Genomic DNA, 27,246 nt, shown 5'->3' with positions numbered 1-27,246 from the left:
CAGAGGGTTGAGCCATCAGGGCCAAGTCCCTACTATGCCTCAGATGCCTGGTCACTCACCCAAGGGTTCAGAGTGGGCAGGTGCATGCAATGGTGCAGGATCATGGCTGATCAATCAGGGAGACTTCCTGGGGGAGGAAGACTTTGGATTTTCCAGGCGAATCTCTTTGGCATAGCAGTATATGCAGAGACAGGTCTTGGTTGTTCTGCTGGTTTGCCCTTAAGAGATCCCAGACACAGAAATGTGGTGAACACAGGCCACTGCATCTCAAGGAGCAACACTTTTCCAATTTCACAGGAGTTAGGAAATTCCCTGGGGGACTTTCCGATAATCAGAACCAACCCCCAAACAAGGAGTTAGAGCCACATCCTGGATGATGAGAGGGAGACTTGAGCAGGCGTGAGCAGAAGTACCAGAATGGCATTTGGCTCGGTGTTCAGCATCATAGAAGAGGTGCCCTGAGAGCCAGGCAGGAGTACCACTAGCCACTGGCTTCAGTCCTGGCTGTCTTCTGTGAATGGTCTGCAGTGGTGACAGGCAGCTGTGAGGCCAACGGGCTTTCTTAAACTAGCTGTGTCAAAAACACGTGTATTAGCAATTGAGCACTAGGAGATAATGCCTAGAGAACACCATGAAGGACCATGGGATTTGGCTTTAAATAAACATGCAGTTTGGGTGCAAAACCAGCCTCTGCTTTCTACCCAATCCTCATAGAGATCAGGGATGGCAGACCGGGAAGTGTTAAGATTAATGCAGTGACAAGGGCCTAGGGCAGGATAGAGCCTCAAAACTGGGACAGTTCTGCCCACGGTCTATTTTTTGGCCCTGCAAGTCGGAAGTGGGCTGCTGTGATTGTGTTTTCGGCAGGAGGGTTGGGGTGTGTGTGTGTGGGGGGGGTGGCTTCTGAGAGCCCTGCCTGTGCAGGTGAGGGGAGCAGGTTGCTGGGGCTGCTGAGTATGTGCATTCTGAAGGCACTCAGCCCGCATCACCTAAGTGCACCCCAAGGCAGGTGCCCCTCAGCTTCACGTCTGTGCCCCTTGTAGCTCCTGGTGCCCTGCCTGGCATATGGTTAAATGGAATGAAATTGAGTGGAATATGAGCCTGGGACTGGGTGGGATTCACATAGCAACTCTCGTTTATTCAGAAGAACTCAGTTTAGCCAAATGTTCATCCTCTCTTCCCACAAAGCTTTATTTACTAGGGCTAACTAGTCCCCCAAATTTTTGTGGTGGATCCTTCAAGCTGTGTGGAAAGGCCCAGGGGACCGGGCATGGGGGGGTGCCTAGAATAACCACCTGGGGCTAATGATTCCCAGCAACTGGAACTGAGCTCAGATTCCCATGCTGCATTCTCTCTACTTTTCTGCAGTGGCTGGCCCCTGGCCAGAAACAACACCAACACCTGCAACAATTCAGAGGAGTGAGTACCTCTGCTTCCCAGCAGAGCCCCCTCGCTTTCCCTGGTCCCACTGGCCACTTGCCTCCCCGTAGATGCCCCAGCCTCGCTCCCCCTGCTTAAACACACTCCCCAAACACCGCTAGATTAGAATCCTGTACCTTTCACCAAAATTCCATCCCCGTGGAAAAATGGGGAAGGGACCTGGCCCATTATGACTTTTTGGAGCAAGTCATTTTCTCTCTTTCCCTCATTTTTCTCATCTATAATGCAAAGGGGTTGAATTGCATAAATGTTTTAAGCTTTGACGTCCTCTAGCACTATGTGTTTGAGGGTGCAAAATCGGAGTTCCTTTATGGAGCATGGATGCTCTCCTTCATGATGAGTATGCATTTTCCATTCTATGACCTCAAGCTCCAGGGTCCCCCCTTGTCATCAGGTCAGTCCAGGCCAATTTGGAGGGTGCGATCAGGACAGTGGGAAGAGGAAATTTAAATACTTCCAGAAGATAGCCTCTTGAAATGATGGCCTGCTGTAAATACTTTTTTTTTATCACCAGATGCTGAGCTGGAAGATCAATATGATGTGTGATTCTGGCAAGTGCCACTCAAGAGTCCAAGGAGGATGTGTGTGATCATATACGTGGGTTAGCACGTATGTGGGTGCACCATTCTCCAGCCTTCTTTATGGAATACCATGGGGGCAGGCGTGGGAGGAAGTCTCAGTTGAAGTTTAGGGGAAAACCCAGCAATATCAGCAGGAAGAAATCTGAATTTCTGACTTACAATTGAAAGAGAAATGTGCCAAGGCTTTTTCTTATTTTCCTTTGTTTCTTGGATAGAGGTTTTCTCCATTTCCCTCCATGAAACTTAGTTGCATTTTGTTGGGTGGATATCAGATTCAGAGACCCAAAAGCCAGCAATAAAGGTAAATGAGATTATTTAATCTGCAAAACAGCAGCAAAACAGCAGCTATGTGCTTGATCTAAAGCCAAACTTGATATTAAACACCCTGGAACCCCCCAGTGTTGAGTCCCCGTAGTCAGAGATAGGCTCTGGGCACTGAAAACCACAGATGGAGGTCCTGCAGGCCTCTAGCCTTTTCTGTTCTGGGGCTGGGATGTGGGTGAGGATGGTGGTGGGGGGGGGGTGTTGGCTGCATCAGGCTCCTATACATCTTTTCAGATGGGTTCGGATCATGGATCCATGCTGCAGGCCAAGGACTGAGGGAGAAAATTGGGGACTGTCCCAAAATATGACCAGTTGGGCAGAGAGTTACAGAAATAATTCTTATGGATGCTCTTCCCCATTCTTCCAACACGTTTCTGGCATTTTCACTTAATCCCATGGGTCCTGAATAATTTTTCTCTGTCCCAGAGCAAACTGTTCCCAGCCCAAACTGGCATTGTTTTGCAGCTTTGTATAGGTCCTTCAGGGCAGAGCTGGGTGGATTCTGGGGTGCAGTGGAATGGTGCTGGGTTTTTCATAGGTCCACAGCAGGTTGATAACCAGGGGAAAGGCCAAGGCCTGTAACCCCCGTGCCATACATCCTGGCCAGGTGTTAACTCCCTGCTGGTCTAAGCATGCTCCATGAGCTTGTAGGCAGTGCCCTCTGCTGGTATCTTGGCATTAAGACTTCAGTGGCAGAAAACCCTTCAAGGGACACTTCATTGGTAGATTGAAGAGGACAGGAGATGGGAGACTGTCCTTGCTCTTCTCATTTACCAAGTTTAATATCCTTTTATTTTGATTCAATTCATTCATGTGTTCACTGTCAAAAACTCAGAAAACACAGAAAAGCACCCATGAGCATACACCCTCAAAAAATATGCTTCATTTTAGTAGTAGAATCCCATTATCAGAGATAACTCCTCTTACATGTTGGGAAATATCCCTCCAAGTTTTTCTATGGATACTGAATAGATAGAAAGATTATATTATATATAAAAAGATTATTATATACTGGTATATAGTATAACTGTTATATGTTAATTATTTTTATTATTTAAATTATACATAATTACACATATGATATATATGCTATCAATTACAAGTAAGTACATATATATGATATATATGTTATCAATTTTTATATCATATACACATATAGTATATACATATATCATTATATATATGCTGGTTAAGTGCATTTGTATCCCTATTCAGCCACAAAGAGCTTTGTGACCTTAGGCAAGCTACCTGACCTTTCTGTACATTAGTCCCCTGATTTGTAAAATAGGGTTTGTACTAATGTCTTATGAGGTTGTGCGAAGACTATGTAAATACATGTACAGTACTTAGAACAGAGCCTGGTATATAGTAAGTGCCCAATAAATACTGACTAGCGAGGTAAGCAGAACAATTTCACCACCACCTCCCTAAAATGGCTACATCCTAATCCCTGGAACCTGTGGAGAGGTTACCTTATATGGCAAATAGGACTTTGCAAATGTAATTAAATTTGAAGACCTTGGAGATTATCCTGGATTATCAGGTGGGCCCAATATAGTCACATGAGTCCTTAAAAGCAGAAAGAGGGGAAGAAGCGTGGGTCTGTGAGACAAGATGGAAGGAGGAAGAAGAGGAATTTTCATTGTGAGAAGAACCCAACCAGTAACTGCTGGCTTTGAAGAAGGAGAAAGGGTGACACAAAGCAAGGAATACAACAGCCTCTCAAAGCTGGGAGTAGCCTTCCATTTTTAGCAGCAAGAAGACAGATACTTTGGTCCTATAGCTTCAAGAAACTGAACACTGCCCATAACCCCAGTGAGTAGGAAACAGATTCTCTCCCAGGGCCTCCAGGAAGAAATGCAGCTTGCCCGCCCCGATTTTTGTCCAGACTTTTTCCAGAATTTTCATCTAGAGAACTATAAGATAACATATTTGGGTTGTTTGAAGCCTCTAAGTTCGTGGTAATTTGTTATGGCAGCAGTAGCAAACAAATAATACAGCTTTTGATATCAGGAAGGGGGTTCTGCTGAAACAAATACCAAACAATGCAGGACTGGCTTCAGAACAGACCCCAGAAGAATTCTGAAAGCATAATTTAAAAATAAATAAAAGCCTAGATTGCTTTGAATAGGCTGGTAGTAGAAATATGGACATCAAAGCCTCTTCCAGTGAGGTCTCAGAAGGAAATGAGGAACATTACAGAGAAAACCTAAATTGTCCAACCACCTTGTGGCTTGAACCATTAGGAGGACCCAGGGCTTTAAGGATGCTGCTGGTGGGATGGTTCACCAGCAGCATCCTGCTGGGTAGCTCAGTGGCTGAGCATCTGCCTTTGGCTTCAGGGTATGATCCTTGGGTCCTGGGATTGAGTCCCATATCGGGCTCCCCACAGGGAGCCTGCTTCTCCCTCTGCCTATGTCTCTGCCTCCCTTTCTGTGTCTCTCATAAATGAATAAATAAAATCTTTTTTTTTTTTTTTTTTTAAAAAGGATGCTGCTGCTAAGGACTTGCAAAAAAATGAGGAGAATGCCATTGGAAACTGGAGAAAGAGGACTATTGTTTTACAGTGGCAGAAAGCTTAGCACAACTACATCCGGCAGGCGGGTGGGAAATAGGACTTGTGGGCAATGAACTTGACAAAGTAGCTGAGGATATTTCCAACCAAAGGTGTTGAAGGTCCAGGCTGGTGTCTTCTTGCTGCTTATGGTAAAACCCAAGAGGAGAGAGATAAATGGAAGGAAGAATTTGAAAGAAAAAGGAAACAGGACTTCATGGTTTTGCAAATTCTCAGCCTACTCAAAAGGGAAAGTTACTAAATTTAAAAAACTGTCAGGAAAGTGTGCTTTGAGAAAAAGTCGAGGGTGTGGCTTAACAGTCATTTGCTAATACCTCAGAAAGTTCAAAAGTTCTGAGTAGGCAACAAAAGACTCCCAGAAGAATTTAAGGATGTGACTCAAGCTCCCCTCTGCCATCCCAGCAGAAGCCAAAAATAGAGAAGGGATTTCTCAGACAGATCTATGGAAGAGCCTCTTGTCTGGCACAGTGATTCCCTCTAACATACATGACCTGCAGTGTTCTAGAAGATTTCCTGCCAGCAGAAACACCACCAGCTTGGACCTGAAGGGACAGAAACAGTATGAAATGGAGGGAGATTATGGGACCCCTAAATTCTAGATTCAGGAAACAGGTTGATTAGAATACTCAGCTATAAACAGGTGATTCCTTTAAGGAGGAAGAAAGGAGGGCTCAGAGGGCAAAGCTCTGAGCTCAGAGGGTGGAGGCATGAAAACTACCAAGGATTATTCTCAGGCCTTGAGACAGAATGGCTGGTGCCCTGCTGGATTTCAAAATTGCTTGGGACCAGTAACACTCTTGTCCTTTGGTTTTCTCCCTTTTTGAACTGGAATATCTATAATTAATATCCTATACCTGCCCTTGCATTGTATCTTTGGAACAGATGATTTGTTTTAGTTTTGCAGGTTCACAAGTAGAGTGACTCATGCCCTAGGATGATTCCCAGACAGAGTCTTACCCCTACCTGATTTAGATGATAAGATTTGGGACTTTTGAGCTGATGAGATTTCAATAATACTTTCAGATTCTGAGTTGATGCTAGAATGGGATGAAACTTTGGGGGGTCTTGGAATTAGGGTGAATGCATTTAGCCCACGGGATGGATGTAAATCTTTGAAGGCTAAGGGACAGACTGCGGTAGGTGGCATAATGGTTCCTCCCCATGTCCGTGCCTTAGTCCTCACCTCCTGTGACTAGGTTACTTCACACAGCAAAAGGGACTTTGCAAATGTAATTAAATCTCAGTACCTTGAGATGGGGAGATTATCCTGGACTATCAAGGTGGGCCCAGTCTAATCACGTGCATCCTTGAAAGTGCAGAAGCTTTCCAGCTGCAGAGAACCAGAGAGATGGCATCTTGAGAAGGACTCCGCCTGCTGTTGCTGGCTCTGAGCATAGAAGGAAGCCTCTAAAAGCTGGGCATGCCCTCAGCTTACAGCCAGCAAATAAATGAGGATATTGGTCCTCTACTTGCAAGGAATTAAATTCCACCAATAATCCAAATGAGCAGGAAACAGATTCTCTCCTGGAATCCTCAAAAAGAATCACAGAGCCCTGCCGACAACTCAATTTCAGCACAAGGCTCAATTTTCAGCCCATACCAGATTTATGACCTACAGATCTGCAGTTTGGGTTGTTTTAAGCCACTAAAGTGGTGACAGTTCTGGCAGCAATAGAAACCTCATGCAGCTGTTATTCTGAGCTTTTTTGCAGTCTGCTTTTAACTTGGCAAAATATTAGAAATGTTTTCCCATGTTCCCAAATACTCTTCCACATTACTTTGAGGAGCCTTGTAGAATTCCATTGTTGATGAATCTCCTCCTGTTGTAGGACTAGATTGCTTATGCTTTTGACCATTACAGCTAATGGTAGTGATTATTTTTCTGTACGCCTGTTTGCACACATCTTTGATTATTTCCTTAGGAACTGCTGTGTAAAGTATATTGGTCTTTTCCAATGAGTGTTTAATTGGCAGGTGCTTATTTCTCAACCTGTGCTTCCTCCAGGATGTGGAACAGGAAGATCAGAGAGGGGTCTCTGGATGATTCTCTAAGGGCATTAATGCCTGCCTTGAAGAACTAATATAATTATCAACAGGCAACCTTTTTAACAGTGTTAACCCTTAAAGATATGCCATAAAGAAGAGGAAGCCGAGTAAAGTCATGTGTTGAGGAGACACCTGCACTCATAGGACCTTCCTGTAGATGTGGATGGAAGGGGGCCATGCAGTCCCCAGCCTCACAGTCCAGAAACATCTGGATAAGTATCTGAACATGACTGCATTTGCCTCAGATGACTCTTTAAGATTTGCTGTTATAGGGCAAACCTGTTCCTGCCTGTGTGTATTTTGCTTCCCTTCTCCTCCCTGGCTTCCTTATCAAGGGCCAGATTTCATCTGCTACACGGGCGGGTTTTGAGAACAGCTACCAAGCCATACCCTTCCCTTCAGAACAAAGAACTGTACATGAGCCTCTGAACCCCCAAGTGACTTTTCCGCTCTCAATATGTGGATGTGGGTTCATTTCCCATTACCTCAAAGTGTCTCTGGTCTCAAGCTCTTTGTGACTTCCCAGGGGCTCGCGAAAGTCAGTCAGAAATGCTAGAACATTAGACTGGACCACTGTGTATACCTGACTACGTATGACGTATGCTTTAATGGGGTGCTTTACCTCAAGCCCCAGGAATAATAATAGCAATAAAAGCAATAACCTCGCTTCATCCCAGTGTGCTAGAAATATCCATTTCCCACACCATACCCTCTCCTCCTTGTGACTGTGGCCCACTCTCTCTACTGTGGTAGTGTCCTTGGCCTATGAAAATTGCTAAATGTCCCCCCTGTGTCATCCAGTGACAAGGCGAAAAAGGAGGAGAAGGAGAAAAAGGAAGAGAAAGAGAAAAACTGCACAAAACAAGAGGAGTAAGTACTGAGAAGAGCTGCCTCCAACAAGGGGGTGCAGTGGTCCCCGAAGGCCTGGCCTCTTCCTGGTTCCTGTGAGTCTGAGAACCATGTGGTCAGGCCTCAGCATTGGCCCTAGAGAGGGGCTGCCTAGTGTTGTGGGAGCACAGTGGTGCCAGGTGGGGATCAGGCTTCCTGAGACGGTGTGAGGGGCCCACCCTGCAGACAGAGTCCCGCCCCAATTCAGAGCACCCAGAGGGGCTGTCCCTGTGAGCCCACTCCTGTGCACCCCCACCCCATATTCTGTTTGCCTGTCTGTACAGTCGGGGTAAGCTGAGGTCTACTCCCTGGCACTAGGAAATACTATATTCACAAACTTCATTCCACACCCAGGGGTGATATGTGTTGTTAACATTCCAAAGCCCTGTCAGTGAGCTGTTGATCCTGTACCTGCTGAATCAAGGCAAAGGCAGAAAGGCATCCCAGGGTCTTCTCTGGGGCCTGGGAGCAGCTCTGCGGGCTAGGGCCAGCTTGTGGGACCTATGGGGCCAAGGAGAAGATACATGAATCCAAAGGAAAAGAAGAATCTCCAATACTACCTATAAACACTAATCCTCAGAAAATCTGGAAAATAAAAACAGAAAGCACCCTAAGCTATTGCTTCCTCCAGTGTTGGCCCACATAACCTAGATGATTCCCATGTTAGTCGTTTTTTGATGAAGAGGCAGGATCCAAGTACTTGGATAGGAGTCTTCAGATCATCTGCGCAGATGCAGTTAGCTCCTGAATGCAGTCCAGAGAGGAGCTGGACTGCAGAACCAGTGGGCAGTGTTTAAATGCACATCTCAAGTCCCAGCCCTGGAGGGAATCTGGGTGGGCCCCAAGAATCAGTGTTCTCACAGAGCTCCCCCAGGTGGCTTCAACATTACCGTGCTATGCTGCAATTTACTCCCAGCATGCTGAAGGATGTAGGTTATACCACAGGCACATGGGAATGTTAGCACCATGGTTTTATGGTCAACTGTGGCTTTCTGGGAAGCTGAGCTAGGAGGGAAGGGCCTCCAATCTGCCCTCTCCCAGCCTGTCCTCTCATGCAAGGATAACCCGTGTCCTTGAGTCTCTTGAGTTTAGCCTGCAGCTACCCTAGGGTCTCTAAGCTAGTCCAAATCTCTAAGACTGTCCAATGCTGTGATCTTTCAATATACTGCATTGTTTGTGTGTTGGTGTTTCCAGAAACAAGAAGGCCACCATGGTGATGGACCCCTCCAGCAACATGTACTATCGCTGGTTGACTCTCATTGCCCTGCCTGTCTTCTATAACTGGTGTCTGCTGGTGTGCAGGTAGGGGCATGGGGCAGGGTCACCATACAGGGAGGGGTGAGGGTGGAGGAGCAAGGAGGGGTGAGGCAGTCAGGCCTCAAGATAGAGCTCTGGGTCCCACTCAGGGGCTGGATTTCTGGTCCCCACATGGCCACCATCCAACTGAGTGTCTTCATTTTTCCATCTCTGAGGAGGATCTAGAAGACCATCAGAGTTCTCTGAAGCACGGTGGGGGATCTGTGCTTGCTATGGGCAGCAAGGGTCCTGTCACCTTGGAACATTCTTAATCCAGCTGTAGGAGGAAGATGCAGGGGCGAGTAGCTACTCTTCTGCAGGGAAATGGGTGGGGACAGGGTGTTCCTGAGCAGCCTGCAGGACAAGGATGCAGGGGAAGGGCACAGTTCTCTGATTGTAAGCCCAAGCAAGTCGGAGTGCTGGGGTGCAAGCTGCTGCTCTTGTGAGAGCAGGGTGCTCCTGAGAAGGCCTGCAGGACAGGGATGAGGGTAGATGTGGGCTTTGTGAAGTGCCCCACAAACGCATTTCTGAGGTACAAGGCAAGCTGTTACTCTCCTGGGGAGAACTGGAGGCTCTGGAACTTTTCTAAGCAAACTGGGAGGGAGGTACAGGGTAAGCTGCTACTCCTCTAGTAAGAGATTGAGGGAGGGAAGGGTTTAGGGTCTCTTAGGAAATCTGCTGCTTGGGAATACAGGGGCAGGATGCTGCTCCTCTGAGGGCCAGCTGGGGGATTGGGCTTCTCTACAGGATTTGGGGTGCCAAGGGGCTATGTTCTTCTGAGGGCAAACAGGACCCCCGGGCATCCCTGAGCAAGCTGCAGGACAGAGATGCAGGGTAAGCTGCTTGCTCTCTGTGGACAAGCAGGGGTGTTGGGGGGCAGTTTATGAGTAAGTCCACAGGAGAGAGATGTAGGGATACCTGCCTCTCCTCTGGGCGGGTTGGTGGGAGTCTGTGTGGCATATCTGAGTGAACTGCAAGGCAAGGATGCAAGGATGAGAGACTGTGTCCTAAGCATTAGGCTCTGGAGCCTTTCTGCGCAAGCCCATGAGACAGGCATGCAGGGGTGAGCAGCTGCTCTTCCCACAGCGGGTGAGGCTTTGGGTGCTCTGGAGGGGGAGGGGGAGGCTACTCTTCTGAGGGGGCAGGGGTTTGGGGAAGTTCCTGAGCAAGCAGTTTGAGGACAGAGAGGCAAGCTGCTACTTTTCTAGAAGTACACAGGAGGCCTTGGGGCTTCTCTAAGCAAGCTTCGGGGTAGGATAAGGGGTGAGCTGCTACTCTCTGAAAACAAATGAGAGGGCTCAGGGCCCTTAACAGCAGCCCTTCTTCTGCAGTTGGTTGGGAGAGGTGCAGGGGAGGCAGGGGGCTTTGCACCAATCCTGAGCAAGCCTGCAAGACATGCTACTGAGTATAAGTGCGGGCTTTGGGGATTATCAGAATGAGGAAGGGAACTCCTGCTCTTCTGAGGATAAATGTGGGAGTGAGAAGGGGGAGAATTTGGGGCCCCTCCTAGCCCACCTGCAAGATGGGGATATGTGGGCCAGTTGCTCCTGTGTGAATGGGGCTTCTGGGGCTGCAGGAAAGTTGCTATTCTGAGGAGGCAGCAGGGCCTCAGTTTCCTGAGTGAGCTGTAGGGTGGGGATGCAGGCACCAGCTGCTGGTCTTTTGAAGTGAAGAGGGGTTTTTGGGGGGTATTGTCTGCATGAGAAATGGTGAGCATAATGATCTAGAAAGTAGAAAATATTTACTGGCTTTTCCAGTTATTAATTTCTGAGAAATTCTTCTAGTTTTGTTGGCATTTGACCCCAGAAAGGGCAAGTGCTCCATCTCTTCACATGACTCCACCAGTGAGGCCTAGACGCACTGCCCCTCCTGGGATCTCAGAGCATATGATCTAGAGGCAAAAGGGTTCATTCTTTGGGACAGAAAACCTCAGAGCTGGATCTCCTCATCAGAGCCTGGGGTGATAATGCTGGGGCCCAAACCCTGCAGGTGGGCTAACACAAAGATGAAAGCTGCAGGATTTAGCACAGAGATGGACCCTGCCTTAGACCAAGGCCTGGACATGCCCACTCCTTCCCTCACTTGCTTAGGGCCTGTTTCGATGAGCTGCAGTCTGAGCACGTGATGCTGTGGCTGCTCCTGGACTACTCGGCAGATTTCCTCTATGGCTTGGATGTGCTGGTGCGAGCCCGGACAGGTGAGTGGGCCCAGGCCCAGGGACTTCTCTGGGCCAGACCACAGACCCACCTCATGCATCAGGAGGGGGACCTTGGGGACCACAAGGCGGGTTCAGGAGATCCAGAATGGGTGACATTACCTCCCTCTGACTGCAAGAGTCCAGGCAGGTCTGGGGTAGCTCAAATAGTGAGGCGTGGTACTGCTCCCTCTACAATGGCCCTTGAGTAGAGGTCAGGATACCTGGGTACTGGTCCCTGCTGTCCCAACAAGCTGTGTGACCTTGAGCAAGTCAAGTTGTCTCTCTGGGCCTCATTTGTATCACCAGTGAAATAAGGCCAAACTGTCATCTCTCAAAGGACCCCCTCCAGCAGTGATGGTTCAATATCTCAGGAAATAGGAGGGAGAACTCCATTGATCTTGGAGTTCCTTTTCCTGGACAGTTGGAGGATCCAGGACATGTTACTCTGGGGCTTTCGGATATAAGGAGGAAACAGGACCCAGGTTAATGATGACTTCCCTCAGATTGCCTCTGATCAAGAGTGGGGTTAAAACCCCCTGTGTCTGAGGGTCCAAGCTGTGCATCCTTTGGGCATCTTTTTGTAATCTGCACAAAGACATCACACCAGCTGGCAGAGGCCTGGCTTGTCACTTTCCAGATTTTTGAGCTAAAAACCATGCCATAGTTGTCAATAACCATCATCACATCATGGCAGCAAGCCTCCGTGTGGCTTCACAGCGTACAAAGCATTTCAAGCACCTTGTTTTCTCATTAGAACTGCTGCAGGAGATAGGAAGCACAGGCGTAATTATCTCCATCTTGCGGATTTAGAAACTGAAGCCCAGAGACACTGAGTGACTGGCCCAGAGTCTACAGTCACTACCCCACAGGGCCATACTGACACCCCCCACGACCACCGCTTCCACACACTGCACAGCATTACAACTTAGAAGACCTCTGGGGAGCCTGGGTGGCTCTGGCAGTTAAGCATCCATCTCTTGATTTCAGCTCAGGTCATGATCTTAGGGTTCTGGGATGGAATTATTCCTCACTCCTGGTTCAGAAGGGAGTCTGCTTGTCTCCCTCTCTCTTTGCCCCTCCCCCTGCTTATGTTCTCTCTCTCTCTTAATAAATAAATCTTAAAAAAAAAAAAAAAGAAGGAAGAAGACCTCAAGTATGCAGCTTGAGGATTGCATGGGTAACTTAGCCAGTCCTGGTGGTCTGCCACTTTGTGGTCACGTAAGCCTACTAAGACACAAGAGCTCCCTGGGTGGCCCGACTCATTGAGCCAACTAACCTTGTTTCAACCAAGCTTCAATGGGACAAGTTATCCCCAGTCAGACAGTGATCTTGTCCCTTTTTGTTCTTGGGTACTGTCCCTGGTATTCTAGGATTCCACAGGAAGCCTCGTGTATAAGGCAGGTAAGTACAGAAACCAAGTGGCCATGGATCATACCTGAAAGGGAAAAAATCTTTAGAATCTAGAGAGGATATAATTAAGGAAGTAGGGAGGACCTATCATCTAACACCAGTCCACATTCAAATTTACCCAATTAATCTACATTTTTAACTGAATAAAAAAGGTAGGATATCATAAATGAGAAGTGCATTTTCATAGTAATAGGTAAATGTGGTTTTTGAAGTTGTTTCTGTCATATATGTATAACTACGCCTTCTTTTTTTTTAAGATTTTATTTATTTATTTATTCATAGAGACAGAGAGAGAGAGAGAGAGAGAGAGAGGCAGAGACATAGGTAGAGGGAGAAGCAGGCTCCACACAGGGAGCCCGACCTGGGACTCGATCCCGGGTCCCTAGGATCACAGCCCGGGCTGCAGGCAGCGCTAAACCGCTGTGCTACCCAGGCTGCCCTAACTATGCTTTCTTTAATCACGGTGTAAAATATTTTCCTGTGGGCCATGGTCCAAAAAAAAAGTAGTCTCTTTAATGCCCAAGTGACCTCCATCTTTTTCTTTAGGCTTCCTGGAGCAAGGCTTGATGGTCAAGGATGCCCAGAGGCTGTGGAAGCATTACACAAAGACTGTGCACTTCAAGCTAGACATATTGTCCCTACTCCCCACAGACCTGGCTTATTTTAAGTTGGGTGTAAACTACCCAGAACTGAGGTTCAACCGCCTACTGAAGTTTTCCCGGCTCTTTGAGTTCTTTGACCGCACGGAGACGAGAACCAACTACCCCAATTTGTTCAGGATCGGAAACTTGGTCTTGTACATCCTTATCATCATTCACTGGAATGCTTGCATCTACTTTGCCATTTCCAAGTTCATTGGTTTCGGGACAGATTCCTGGGTCTATCCAAACGTCTCAAACCCAGAGTATGGACGCCTCTCCAGGAAGTATATTTACAGTCTCTATTGGTCCACCTTGACCCTGACCACCATCGGGGAGACCCCACCCCCTGTAAAAGATGAGGAGTACGTGTTTGTGGTCATAGACTTCTTAGTGGGCGTCCTAATCTTTGCCACCATTGTTGGCAATGTGGGCTCCATGATCTCGAACATGAATGCTTCACGGGCCGAGTTCCAGGCCAAGATTGACTCCATCAAGCAGTACATGCAATTCCGCAAGGTGACCAAAGACTTGGAGACACGGGTGATCCGGTGGTTTGACTACCTGTGGGCCAACAAGAAGACGGTGGATGAGAAGGAGGTGCTGAAGAGTCTCCCAGACAAATTGAAGGCCGAGATCGCCATCAATGTGCACCTAGACACTCTGAAGAAGGTCCGCATCTTCCAGGACTGCGAGGCAGGGCTGCTGGTGGAGCTGGTGCTCAAGCTGCGGCCTGCAGTGTTCAGCCCAGGGGATTACATCTGCAAGAAGGGCGACATCGGAAGGGAGATGTACATCATCAAGGAGGGCAAGCTGGCTGTGGTGGCTGATGACGGGATCACCCAGTTCGTGGTCCTCAGTGACGGGAGTTACTTTGGGGAGATCAGCATCCTGAACATCAAGGGAAGCAAGTCAGGGAACCGAAGGACGGCCAACATCAGGAGCATCGGCTACTCAGACCTGTTCTGCCTCTCCAAGGATGACCTGATGGAGGCTCTCACTGAATACCCGGAAGCCAAGAAGGCCCTGGAGGAGAAGGGGCGGCAGATCCTGATGAAGGACAACCTGATCGACGAGGACGTGGCCAAGGCCGGGGCGGACCCCAAGGACATCGAGGAGAAGGTGGAGCACCTGGAGTCCTCCCTGGACACCCTGCAGACCAGGTTCGCCCGGCTCCTGGCCGAGTACAACGCAACCCAGATGAAAGTGAAACAGCGTCTCAGTCACCTGGAGCGCCAGGTGAAGGTCTCTGGGAGCGACCCCCTATCTGACGGGGGTATTCCTGGGGATGCCGCAAAAACAGAGATCAAAGAGCAGTGAAATGCAGAGGTCTGTGTCCTGCTTCCCAGAGTCCGCCGTTGCTGTGATGCACTGTGGCCGCCGCCGAGTGGCCCAGGACTCGGTGGGGTTGCATTCGCATTCTCCTTACCCTTTGCAAGATGTGTGGCCCTGGGAGAGAGCCTCAGTTTCCTCATTTAGGAAGGGGGACTCATCGCATCGGCCCCAGTTAAGTGGCAGGTTATTGTGATGTCCACATGGGACGCTGCACAAGGCAGGGCTTTGTGCGATGTGAGGTGTCCCCAGTCCATGCATACGAGTGTGGGCACAGCACAATTATGTTTTTAATCCATGAGGAATTTTTAGACTTTTGAACTTTATTTTCTTGTAAATGGAAGATTATTTAGTCATCCACCCCCTTGCACACCCCACGCCACCACCTTCTGATAAGGGAGCTGTGACAATTTGAGTGCAATGTGGGATCTCAAATTCAACCTTACACGAGACAGTTTGGGGCACATTTCTGAATCTGGTCTCTCCTCGTGTGCTCTTTGGGATTCTAGAAATCCTGGCCTTTGATCGTGCTGTGATAAGCACAAGAGATGAAGCTAAGTCACCCCATTTGAGGTCAGTTTGAGCCCATGAAGCAAATCCAGATTCCCTGTCATCCGGCCTCCATGAAACTGGAATCTGTTTCATAGAAAAGATCATCTCGATGAGGGAAAGAAACATCTTCTCTTTCACCAAAGGGGTTTGAAGACAGCCTCTCGCCTGATTCCTGAGTCAGGAACAGGGGCAGCCTGTTCTGGCTTGAGAGTTATGCTCAGGGGAGAGCCTTGCAGGTTGCAGTTTGGGATAGGGTCCTGAGTTAAGCAGAGCTGACTACTAGAACTTTTAGAAGATCAAACCCGTAGGCTGTATCTGCAAACTGCCCCTCCAATCAGAGAGGAAGCCTCACTCACCCTTGGAATTATGTTCAGTGTGGCAAAGCTCTCAGCTTGCCAGTCACTGGAAGTGTACCCACTGTAGGACCTAGCTTTTTCTTTTTTTAATCCAGTAAATAGAATTCAATTTCCATTGTATATGATATGTCTATATTCAGTTTCTATGATTACAAGTTATAACCTTACTGGTCCATCCTTCACTTAAATACACATTGTAAATTACCGAAAGGTGAGTTATTCTTCTGATGCAGAGAAGCCATATGTACAGGTTTCCTTCTCTTTTTTTCTCCTCCCTTCCCTCCCTCTTTCTCTTCTCTTGTCTTCTCTCCTCTCTTCTCTTCTCCTGTCTTCTCTTCTCTTCTCTTCTCTTCTCTTCTCTTCTCTTCTCTTCTCTTCTCTTCTCTTCTTCCCTTCCCTTCCCTTCCTTCTGATTTCTCTTTCTCCTCCTCCTCTTTCTTTTCAGAAAAAAAAAATGCCCCATTTTGCTTTATGAACCTTGAAGTCTCTGTGGTCTGATGTTATAATCCATATGCTATATAACTGGGCCCTAATGTAGTTCATACAAAAGGTGCTGCATTTTCAAGTATGTATTTTGGATTTATATGGGTCTCTTCTGTTTTTAATATAGATCATTTGACCATTTTAACGTTCTAAAATGAACTTAAAAGGACTATTAAAGGAAGATATGCTCTAAGCTCATATCATCAGCAAAGTGTAACTAGCAATGTATTCTCAAAATGCTTATGTTTTAAAAGCCTTAACTATTAATTATGCCTATGTTTATATTTGCACAGGAAAAATAGAGACCTGGATTAAAAATATATTGAATGACTCCTGCTTCATATTTTGTCAAAGGGAATATTTAGCTCTGGGATATGTGTCTAAGGCAGTGAGCCGGCTCTCCCCAGTAAAACAGGCACCAGTGTCTAGGGGACGGCACACACTTCATATGACGGGACATGCACAGCCAGAAGCAAGTGAGAAAAAGCAACCAAAGCTGCAACATTTGTCAGAGTAAATGAATCAAACCATTCAAATATATAAGAAGTGGATCTCAGGCAGGACGCTAAGTGGCCTGGTATCATTCGTCCCAGTTTGCTGTGGGGGATAATCGGGCAGCTTGGAAAAGCATGCGTGGACAGAAAGCAAGAGGCAGACTCTTCCTAGAGTCTTCCTCTGTTTATGCCCAGGTTGTTGAGGTGGTGCGTAAGAAAGTGGCGCTTGGGGAGTCGGGCCTGAGTTTGTTCAAGTCCCAACACTGCCACTCAAGCAAATTACTTTACTTTTTTGGGCCTCACTTTCCTCATCTCAGAAATGGGAACATTACTGCCCACATCACCTCACAGGGAAGGATACTGTGAATAAACTTTCAAACAGCACAGTATAATGGGAATGGCCTGTGCAACCCCTTGGGTGCAGAAAACATCACATTGTTCTCCTTAAGGAATAAATGAAAACGATTTCATCTAGTTAGTCTCCAGCTGCCAAGATTGTTGGGAGGTTAAGTCCCTGGAAGTGTGTGTGTGTGTGTGTGTGTGTGTGTGTGTGTGTGTGTGTCTCAGGAGAGAAATTCCTTGAGACAGGAAGGGAGGAAAATATTGTTGAGCATCCCTCCAAGTATGGATGGATGCAGGCTCCTTGGCAGAAACCCAGGATGGTGGAAGGTGGCAGGATCTCAGATGAGAGGACTGGACTTTGGCTCTGAGGAACCCAGCCTGGCAAAGATCCCAGTGCCCCAAGCTTGGAAATTCCCAAAGCTGCCAGAGAGCCAGGAACTACACAGAGCTGCACAAAGGGTTTCTTGTCAGTAACCGGTAAAAAATGGTGTCTGAATATATTTGTAACTCAACTGATTCATCAAGAGGGACACCTGCTCCATTCCCCTGAAGCACGGGCTCTCAGAGATCTGATACTACCAACTCACAAAATTAAACAGGGCCAGGGATCTGTTATGGTTTTGTCAGGCAAACTCTGGTCTATCTCAGACCCTTCTTCCAGGAATGTATCAAAGAGAAGCCAAGGCAGCTCCTTTCTCTGGGTCTCAGGGCCATTAATAATACCCTGAGGAAGGAAAGGTAAAATGCAAGCTGTAATGAACAAAATGGAAAATAAAAATGCTTCTTTGAAGTGCAGGGCATGATTTTTGTCTAATAAAATTGATTCTCATACCTGTGACCTAGCAGTGCTACTTCTGGCTCCATATTCTTGGAAAAATTTCAGATATGTGTACCCAGAGGCATATACAAATGTTTATTGCAACATTGTTTTTCATAGAAAACAGGAAATAACCTAAAGATCATAATCTAAGGACACATTAGGAAAATATATAATATTTTAGGTATTTCCCAAAGAGGGAATTAACTGAATGGGCTTTGGAGGGACGAGAGGGCAGAAAAGGAGCACCGAGGTTACCCAGAGAGAATGACTGCAGAAAGCAGCTGTTACCCTTAGGGCTGGGGGAACAAAGGAAAAGGGGTGCTCAGAGGGGAGCCCCTCAGAGCTCAGAGCTGCAACTGAGACCTCTGAAGGGGAGTGCAGCTGGTGGTTACTGGTACCGTAGGAACTCAGAGGAATCTGGCAAAGATAGGACTGGGGACATTATCTGAAGAGGGGCGCTGCGTGGTGGGACTGGTCCTGGGGCGTCCCTAAAGAAGTTCCCAAAGGCGGCTGGATGCAACTGCCACTGCCAGGACAATCTGCTGCTGTTATGGCTACATAACCAGGACAGCTGGCAAGCAGGAAAAAGAAAGTCCCTTGTCCCCTCCTCTTCCTTCCAATAGTCCTCAGCTGTTGCCTAGTAGAAAGTTCTAGGAAACGGAAGACAGAGAGGAGGAAGTCTTGGATTTCACGGACTGAATATCTGCCACAGACTGGAGGCCCTACCTCGGATGTCTTGGAGGAGGTGGTGAAGACCCTCTCCCCGCCAACAGATGTTTAAAAGCCTACTGTCAAAGTGTTTTCCTTTGTCCCGAATCTTTTTCCTTTTGAGAATGCAGAAATCCCTGAGGAAAGGCAGGATAGGAACAAGGGAAAGTATCGTTTCTCAAGCATCTCCTGTGGGAGGGCATCGTTCTTCATGCTGAAGTATACATTTCCTCAGTTAATAATCACTCCTATTGGGGGAAACGTCTCTCTTTAGGCATTTACTCTTTAAATATAATCAACATCATTCATTAATTGATTTTTAAAATGTACGCCTACTCTGTGCAAAGTAGTTTAAGAATTGTTTTTTTGTTTTTGTTTTGTTTTGTTTTGTTTTTTGGATGCCTGCGTGATTCAATCAGTTAAGCAGCCAACTCTTGATTTCAGCTCAAGTCCTGATCTCAGGGTAATGAGATTGAGCCCTAAGTGGGGCTCCCCACTCAGCTCAGTGTCTGCTTGTCCCTCTCCCTCTGCTTCTCCCCCTGCTCTCTCTCTCTTTCAAATAAATAAGTCAAATCTTTAAAAGAGAAAAGAATTGCTTTCCTAAAATTCATCTTTCAGAATGGCTAAATACAAGAAACTGGCGATGCCAAATGTTGTCAAGGATGAGAAGCGCCAAGAATTCTCATTCGTTGTCTGGTAGATATGCAAAATGGTACAGCTACTTTGGATAACAACGTGGTATATTTTATAACGTTAAAAATACACTTAACATATGAGTACAAAGGGGACACATAAGGGAAATTTTAGAATGATGTGTGATACTGAGGTGGTGGGCATATGACTCTATGCATCTGTCCAAACTCATAGAACCATACATCACAAATAACGAACTTTAATGTATGCAAATTTTAAAATGTCAACTAAGATGTGGAACGATCCTGGGATGGAAAGACAATTGTGACAAATAGATTTAACTGCACTAAAAAATATATGATATAACCTCACTAAAGGATTTAGGGTAAAATGACCTAAGTAATTTTTGGTCAGGATAAGTCCTCTAACATTGTTCAACATTTACAAGATTGTTTTGGCTATTCTGGGTCCCTTCCATTTTCATAAAAATTTTAGATCAGCTTGTCCATTTCTGCAAAGAAGGCAGCTGGGTTTTTATAGGGATTGCACTGGTGTATAGATCCATTTGGGGAGATATCACCATCTTATAACTAACTATTGAGTCTTCTGATCCATAAATACTGGATGTCTTTCCATCTACTTGGGTTTTCTTTCTTTCTTTGAACAGTGTTTTGGATTTTCAGCATGGGAGTCTTGGACTTCTTTTGTTAAATATATTGCTAAGTATTTTATTACTTTTGATGCTATATTAAATGGAGTTTTCTTAATTTCATGTTTGGATTGTTCATTGTTTACACAAAAAATATTGATTTTGTATCCTGTGTCCTTGCCGATCTGGTTTCCTCTAATTCTTTTATTTATTTATTTATTTTTATTTTTTTCCCTCTAATTCTTTTGAATGGATTCCTTAGCCTTTTCTAAAACAAGATCTTGTTATCTGCAAATAGAGATGGTCTTACTTTTTCCTTTTCAGCATGAATGCCTTTATTTTTTCGCTTGCTTACTTGCTATCACTAGAATCTCCAGTAAAATGTTTCATGGACATGATAGGAGACATCCTTGTCTCCTTGTTCCTGGTCTTTGGGGTAAAGTACTGTCTTTCATCAAGTAGAATATCAGCTGTGAGTTTTCAAAAATGCCCTTTGTCAGCATGAGGATATTCTCTTCTATACCTTGTCTGTTGAGTTTTGGGTGTTGAATTGGCTCGAATGAGTTTTCTGCCTCTCAGGAGATAATCATATGCTTTTTTGTCTTTTATTAACATAGTACCTTAATTGGTTTTTAGATGTTAAACTCACCTTGTATTCCTGGGATAAATCCCACTTGGTCACAGTGTATAACCTTTTCCATCTTACTAGATTCAGTGTGCTAGCATATTTTTTTGGAGGATTTTAAAAATCTGTATTCATAAGAAATACTGGGCTATAGTTTTTATTATTCTGAGTCTATGTCTTGTTTTGGTATTAGCAATACAGGCCTCATAGAATGAGTTTGGAATTTTTTTTTCTCCTAATTTCTGTAAGAGTTTGTAAAGGATTCTTTAGATATTTGTTAAAATTTATTAGTGGAGACATCTGGGTCTAAGGATTTTTTTTTTATGGAATGTTTTAAAGTTACTAATTCTTTTTTTTTTTATTGGTCTATGCGGGTTTTCTATTTCTTTCTTGTTTCCTTTGTTTCTTTCCAGAAATTTCTCCTTATCTCCCCATTTATGTAGTTTGTTGAAATAAAGTTGTTCAGTTTCCTTTATAATCCTTATGATTTACCTAAGGTTAGTCGTGATGTCTCCTCTCTCATTCCTAACTTTATTTCTTTTTAAACTTTTTATTTATTTATTTAAGAGAGAGAGAGAAAAAGAGAGAGAGAGAGAGAGAGAGAGAGAGAGAGAACATGGTGGGGAGGGGCAGAGGGAGAGGGAGAAGCTGACTTCCCACTAATTAGGGAGCCTGACTCCATCCAGGCTTGATCCCAGGATCCTGAGATCATGACCTGAGCCAAAGGCAGACACCTACATGGCTGAGCCATCCAGGTGCCCCTCTCATTCCTGGTTTTAGTAATTTGAATCTTCTCTCTCCTTTTTTCTTGGTCTCTCTAGCTAAAGGTTTGTCAAAATTGTTAATACTTTAAAATAATCAATTTTTAGTTTTATTGAATTTTCTGTACCATTTTTCTACTTGTATTTCATTTGTTTCCATTCTAATTTTTATTATTTCATTCTGCTTCTTTAGGTTTTGTTATTTCTCTAGTTTCTAAAGATAAAGTTCAGTGACTGATTCTAGTTCTTTCTTCTTTCTTAATATAGATGGTTCCAGCTATAAAATTTCCTCTAAGCACTGCATTAGCTGCATCCCAAAAATTTTCTTATGCTGAAGTTTTATTTTATTTTTCTTATGCTAAGCATGGAGTCTACTTTAAAATAAAATAATAAAATAAAATAAAATAAAATAAAATAAAATAAAATAAAATAATTAAATTAAATTAAATAAACACAGAGTGCCTGGGTGGGTCAGTTGGTTAAGTGTTTGACTCTTGATCTCAGCTCAGGTCTTGATGTCACAGCCATGAGTTCAAGCCTCATTTTGGGCTCCTTGCTGAGCATGGAGCCTACTTAAAAAAAAGAAAATAAAGTAAAATATTTTCTCATTTTCCTTTTGAGTTCTCTTACGGCCCCTTGTTATTGAGGGCTGTGTTGTTTAATTTACGCCTACCTGTCATTTCCTTCTTTTGCAGATGTTTATTTTAGTACCATTGTGATCAAAGAACATACTTTGTATGACTTTGATCCTTTTTAATTTATTGAGTTATTTAATGGCCTACCACATACTCTGTCCTAGAGAATGTTTCATGTATAATTAAGCAGTATGTACATGTGTTCTGATACTGTTGGGTGGAGTATTCTATAGATATATGTTAAGGTTAGTAGGTTTATAATGTTATTCACGTCTTCTATTTCCTTGTTGAGCTCCTGCCGCATTGTTTTATCTGTCACTAAAATTGGAATATTAAGATCGTCAATTATTATTATTATATTGTCCCTTTCTTAAATTCTGTCAGTTTTGCCTCATATGTTTGGATGCATGATCCTTATAATTATTATATCTTCCTAATGGATTGACCCTCTTGTAAAATGTTCCTCTTTGTTAATAGTTTTTGTTTTGTTCTGTTTTAAGGTTTATTTTGTCTGATGTTACTGTAATCACTGCAGCACTTTGTTGGGTAGTGTTTCCATGGTGTACTTTTGTCCATTATTTTACCTTCAACCTATTCATACTTTTGAATTTTCAGTTTGTTTCTGTAGACAGCACATGGTGGGATTAAAAAAATATCCACCAATCTCTGCTTTTGGTTAGAATGTTTAGTTTATTTAGATTTAATATGACTTGTGATAAGGTAGGACTTATGTCTGCCATTTTGCTATTCATTTTCTATATACTTTGTATTTCTTTTGTTCATCTCTTACTGTCTTCTTCCTGGAACATGGCTATGTTCTAGGATACTATTTTAATTCCCTTTTTTCTTTTAATCTGTAGCTATATCTATATCTGTATCTTTATCTATGCCTAGTGTTTGTCCTGGCCAATTCACCTAATTTCAGTGGTCTGCACAAACTCTGCTCCAATCAAGCAGTTTTATCCTTGCTCCTTTATGCTGTTACTGCCATATACATTGTATCTTTTTTCATATTATGATACCGGCAGCACAGATGATATTGTTGTTTTATGTAGTTGTCTTTTAACAGAGAAGGGGTGCAAACTGACTTTTACCTTGTATTTGTCTTTAGTTTTTATTCCTTTGTGTGAATTTGAGTGACTCTCCAGTGTCCTTTCATTTCAGCCTGAAGGACTCTCTAGTATTTCCAATAGGGTGGAGCTTCTGGCAATGAATTATCAGTTTGTTTATTTGGGAATATTTTGATTTCTCCTTTTACAAAAGAGCTTTGCTGAGTATAGAATTCTGTATTTACAGCCTTTTTCTTTCACTACTTTGTATATGTGATCTTACTGTCTCCTGGCCCCCGCAGTTTTTGATGGGAAGACAGTTCTTAATTTTATTGAGGATCTCTTGTACATAATGGGTGGCTTCTTTCAGAGCTTTTAAGATTCTTTCCTTCCTTGGCTTCTGATAGTTTGATTATGATGTATCTAGGTGTGGATCTCTGAGTTTATCCTAGTTGGAGTTTATTGAAGTTCTTGGATAAAGAGCTTAGTGTTTTTCATCACATTGGGACATTCGTGGCCATTATTTCTTCAAATATTCTTCTGTACCTCGTCTCCTTCAGGGACTTCCAGTATGTCTATGTTGATATACTATATGGTGTCCCACAAACCTCTGAGGTTATGTTCATATTTCTTCATTCTTTTTGTGTTATTTTCCTCAGAATAGGCAATATCAATTGACCTATCCTAAAGTGTGAATTCTTTCCTCCACCAGCTCAATCCTGCTGTTGTAGTTCTCTGGTATAACTTTTACTTCAGTTATTGCACTTTTTAATTATGGTATTTATGTTTGGTTCCTTTATAATAATTTCTATATCTTTATTGATATTCTCTTTTTGTTGCTCTTGTACTTTCCTTGAATTTTTGAGGTATGGTTTCCTTTAATTCTTTGAAAATATTTTTGTTCTTTGGACATATTTATAATAAGTGACTTAAAGTCTTTGTCTAGTAAGTCCAACATTTGTGTTTTCTTATGGACATTCTATCACTATGTTTTAGCCTGGTTTCTTTATTTTTCTCACAAATTTTTGTTTAAAACTGGACACTTAAAATAATACAATATGGCAAATCTAGATATCAGATTTCCTCCTGCCCCAAAGTTCATTGTTACTTTTTGTTTGTTTAGTGACTTTCTTGGAATAATTCTGTAAAGTCTATATTCTTTGTCATTTTTAGCCACTAAAACACTTGCCTGGTTAGATGAGTGATTCACTAATGATTAGACAAATGTATTCTCAAATGCTGGAACTGATTGATATGTCTTCTTGCCTTGATAGAGGGGTTGTGTGTGTATGTTGAGGCAGGTCTTCAATGCTTAGGCAGGCAGTTTACAATTCTGCCTGGGCCTTCACTCCTTGTTTGCTCAAAGTCAGCCAAAAATGAGAGATTATGTACTTTTCAAGTCTTTCCTGAGCATGTGTACAGTTGCACACGGGTGTGTCCTTTTAGATTCCCAGGATCTAAAGATTCTAGAATCTTCCCAGAAGCATGTCAGATCTTTCCAAAGTCCCTTAAGGGATAGCACTTCCTGATTATTTCCTCTTAAGTTACTTGGTCAATCTTTTCTTGGCTCCAACCAGTGTCACTACCTTAGGCAGCTGCAGTGTTAAACGATTGCTGCTGATTGCTTTTACCAAACACTTTGTGGTTGGGACCATTCCACGAGAGTAAGCTCTGAGTCAAGTTGATTAAAATCAAGCCCCAAGTGTGGAGCTTTTCAAATAGTGACATGTCTCTGGGGATACAGCTTTTTGAGGTGCTCCAAATCCCTTTGCCCCCTCTAGTAGCTGCCTGACTGTTGTTTTTCACAGCTATTATGGGGGCAAAGCTGTTGGTTTTCAAGACTACATATATTCTCTAATGAAAACACATATAAATATAAATATATCAAATTTAATGACCCAAAAAGGAATTGTGAAGTTGGCTGGTTCTAATCCCCAAAGTAACACTGTATATAGAGTACCTAGGTCCACATGTTTACAGAATCCCCTGGAAGGCTTATTGAAATACACATTGCTTGGTCCCACTTTCAGAGATTCTGATTTAGTTGGTTTAGTGTGGGGCCTGGGCATTTACATTTTCTAGTAAGTACTGAGAGGATGTTAATGCTGCTAGTTGACGACATGACATTGAGAGTTTCTAAAGGATACTTTCCCACCAGCACACTTCTAGGATACTTTCTTCCATCACACTGTGATGCATAGGGAATGCATAGCACCATATTTACTAACAAGCTTGGAGCCTTTTTCTCGTGATAATGTTCACTCTACAGTAGGATTGGGGCCCCATTCCTTATTATACTAAAACGTGATTATTAGAGGATCTGGAATTACATACCAGTCAACTGACAAATATTTATTGGAAGCCTGATCTTCATTCAGTGTTCATTACTATGCTAAATGAATTTTTAAAAAGATTTTATTTATTTATTCATGACAGACACAGAGGCAGATACATAGGCAGAGAGAGAAGCAGGCTCCCTGTGGGGAGCCTGATGCAGGACTCGATTCCAGGACCCTGAAGCCAAAGGCAGATGCTCAACCACTGAACCACCCAGGCATCCCTGTATTCCTGTTCTTACAATGGCAACAACTACACTTACCTTTCATCTAAGTACACCACAATGTTGCCTTATTTTTGTGTGTGTGAGGTTTGCCATGATCCCTAGATCCTTTTCTTTTGTTATCTCAAATAGGAGGAAATTCCTAATTGTATTTTTCACAGTTCCTCTTCCTCCCCTTCCTCCTCCTTCTTTTGTGGACCTTTCTTTTTTTTCTGAGCATTGAGCCCGATGTGGGATTCAATCCTGGGACTCCAGGATCACACCTTGGGTGGAAGGCAGAAGCTCAACCACTGAGCCACCCAGGCGTCCCTAAATGAATGAATTTTTGAAATTGGACTGACATCTATTTTTAAATATTTGTGGGTTTAAATTTGTTTCTTTTTTTTTTTAAAGCTTATGATTTAAAAACACTCTTGGCTTGATTAATGCTAATACGGCCATAGGGTTATCTGAACACTTTTGAGAACACTTGTGAGACACAAAGCAGGTCTTATTAATACTTTTGCTGGATAAAAGGTGTAAACTGGGGCTATCTCAGGTAAGCCAGGTATATTGGTCACCCTAATTTTAGAAAATAAGATATAAAAACATTTTCACATTCCCACAAGTTTGATTTTCTTGGCTTTAATTTTATACTAGGGTTAAGTCAATCTTTTTTTCTATTTATCTGAAAAAGTAGTAAAAAGTGTTTTGTTAATAAATTCCTTTGCTGAGGAGAAATAAAAGTCAGTAAATAAATTGAGCTTTGAAAATAGTTTTATATTTATTTTTACTCCAAACTATTGCATCTCGTTTTTGGTGACATGGGGAGGCTTAAATCTAATTCTAAATGAGATTAGAGGATTCTTGTTTATTTTTTATCTCTAGTTAATATCTTTTCTTTTTAAAGCAAATTATAAATGCTTGCTTTTACACCTGAGGAATGTGAACTCTGGTAAGTGTTCTGTCTTATGGAGTTAGTTTTCATTTAAGAATTTTTAAGAATTTTTTAAAAATAAAATTTAGGCTTCAAAATAAAATACATGCTTATAGTCAGTCCAATATTTATCCTTGCTCAAGCAGAAATATTAAGGCTTGCAGTTATATTAAAATCGGAAACTTCCTCCAAAACTTTTATTATATATATATTTTCCTATGAAAATAATAGGAATCTGGGGAAGAAGTGTAAGGAGCTGATATGTGGTGAGTCTATGAATGCATATTTATACAGTTATGCCAGAGCAGGTCTGCAAGGGTGTTAGTAGTTTCTCTCTTCTTTTTGCTTATCTGTATTTTCAAAGTAGGGTTTTGTTTTTTTTTTTAAGATTTTATTTATTTATTCATGAAAGACAGAGAGGCAGAGAGGCACAGGCAGAGGGAGAAGCTGGGTCCGTGCAGGGAGCCCGACGTGGGGCTCGATCCCGGGACTCCAGGATCAGGCCCTGGGCCGAAGGCGGCGCTAACCGCTGATCCACCCGGGCTGCCCCCAAAGTAGGGTTTTAATTTTGCTTGTTTCTGGTTACCTGTTCGGTTCCCTAAACGTCTCCTAGACGCGCGTACCTGCACCACGGGAAGCGCGCTCGCCGCGGGGCACACGGCCCGAGCCTCTCACCCGGTGGCCGCTCTTCGGGGATATGTCAGGGCCTCGGAAGACTCGGGCTCCTGACGGCGAAAACGCCATCTCCGGATTAAGTCCAGAAGTTCAACTCCGCGCAGGACACTCCGTCCCGGCCGAGAGCGGGGTCTCGCGGGAACCTCGGGGCAGAAACCAGCGCGAGGCCCTCAGACGCCCCTCTCCGCCGCCCGGGAGGCGCACCCCGAGGGGCGGGGCAGCCCGGCCGGGGCTCGCGGAGCGCGCATGCGCGGCGAGGGG

General features: G+C 44.1%; 1 protein-coding gene and 1 long non-coding RNA gene across 4 annotated transcripts in view; one reads left to right on the top strand and one right to left on the bottom strand.

Moving 5' to 3' along the window:
- CNGA3 (cyclic nucleotide gated channel subunit alpha 3) overlaps nucleotides 1–16,438 on the top strand; it is a 28,547-nt gene extending 12,109 nt beyond the window's left edge. Inside the window, exons 4-8 of one of the 3 annotated variants that reach the window (XM_077915135.1) lie at nucleotides 1,369–1,419; nucleotides 7,768–7,836; nucleotides 9,049–9,156; nucleotides 11,241–11,347; nucleotides 13,304–16,438. In XM_077915135.1, the coding sequence (XP_077771261.1) occupies nucleotides 1,369–1,419; nucleotides 7,768–7,836; nucleotides 9,049–9,156; nucleotides 11,241–11,347; nucleotides 13,304–14,715 (1,747 nt within the window). In that variant the 3' untranslated portion in view covers nucleotides 14,716–16,438. The remainder of the gene's footprint in view (nucleotides 1–1,368; nucleotides 1,420–7,767; nucleotides 7,837–9,048; nucleotides 9,157–11,240; nucleotides 11,348–13,303) is intronic. The other 2 variants (XM_077915133.1, XM_077915134.1) reach the window with 2 other exon arrangements.
- Nucleotides 1,039–27,202, bottom strand: LOC144324021 (uncharacterized). The gene is made up of 5 exons (XR_013389402.1): nucleotides 26,897–27,202; nucleotides 12,624–12,782; nucleotides 8,266–8,355; nucleotides 5,412–5,462; nucleotides 1,039–3,165 (listed from the first exon to the last, which is right to left on the bottom strand). It is a non-coding gene; the product is annotated as an uncharacterized LOC144324021 (long non-coding RNA).
- Between the last annotated feature and the right edge of the window lie 44 nt (nucleotides 27,203–27,246).

This window comes from Canis aureus, chromosome 11 (genome assembly GCF_053574225.1).
Source record: "Canis aureus isolate CA01 chromosome 11, VMU_Caureus_v.1.0, whole genome shotgun sequence".
Lineage (NCBI taxonomy): Eukaryota > Metazoa > Chordata > Mammalia > Carnivora > Canidae > Canis > Canis aureus.
This window is presented reverse-complemented; position numbering and strand designations above follow the sequence as displayed.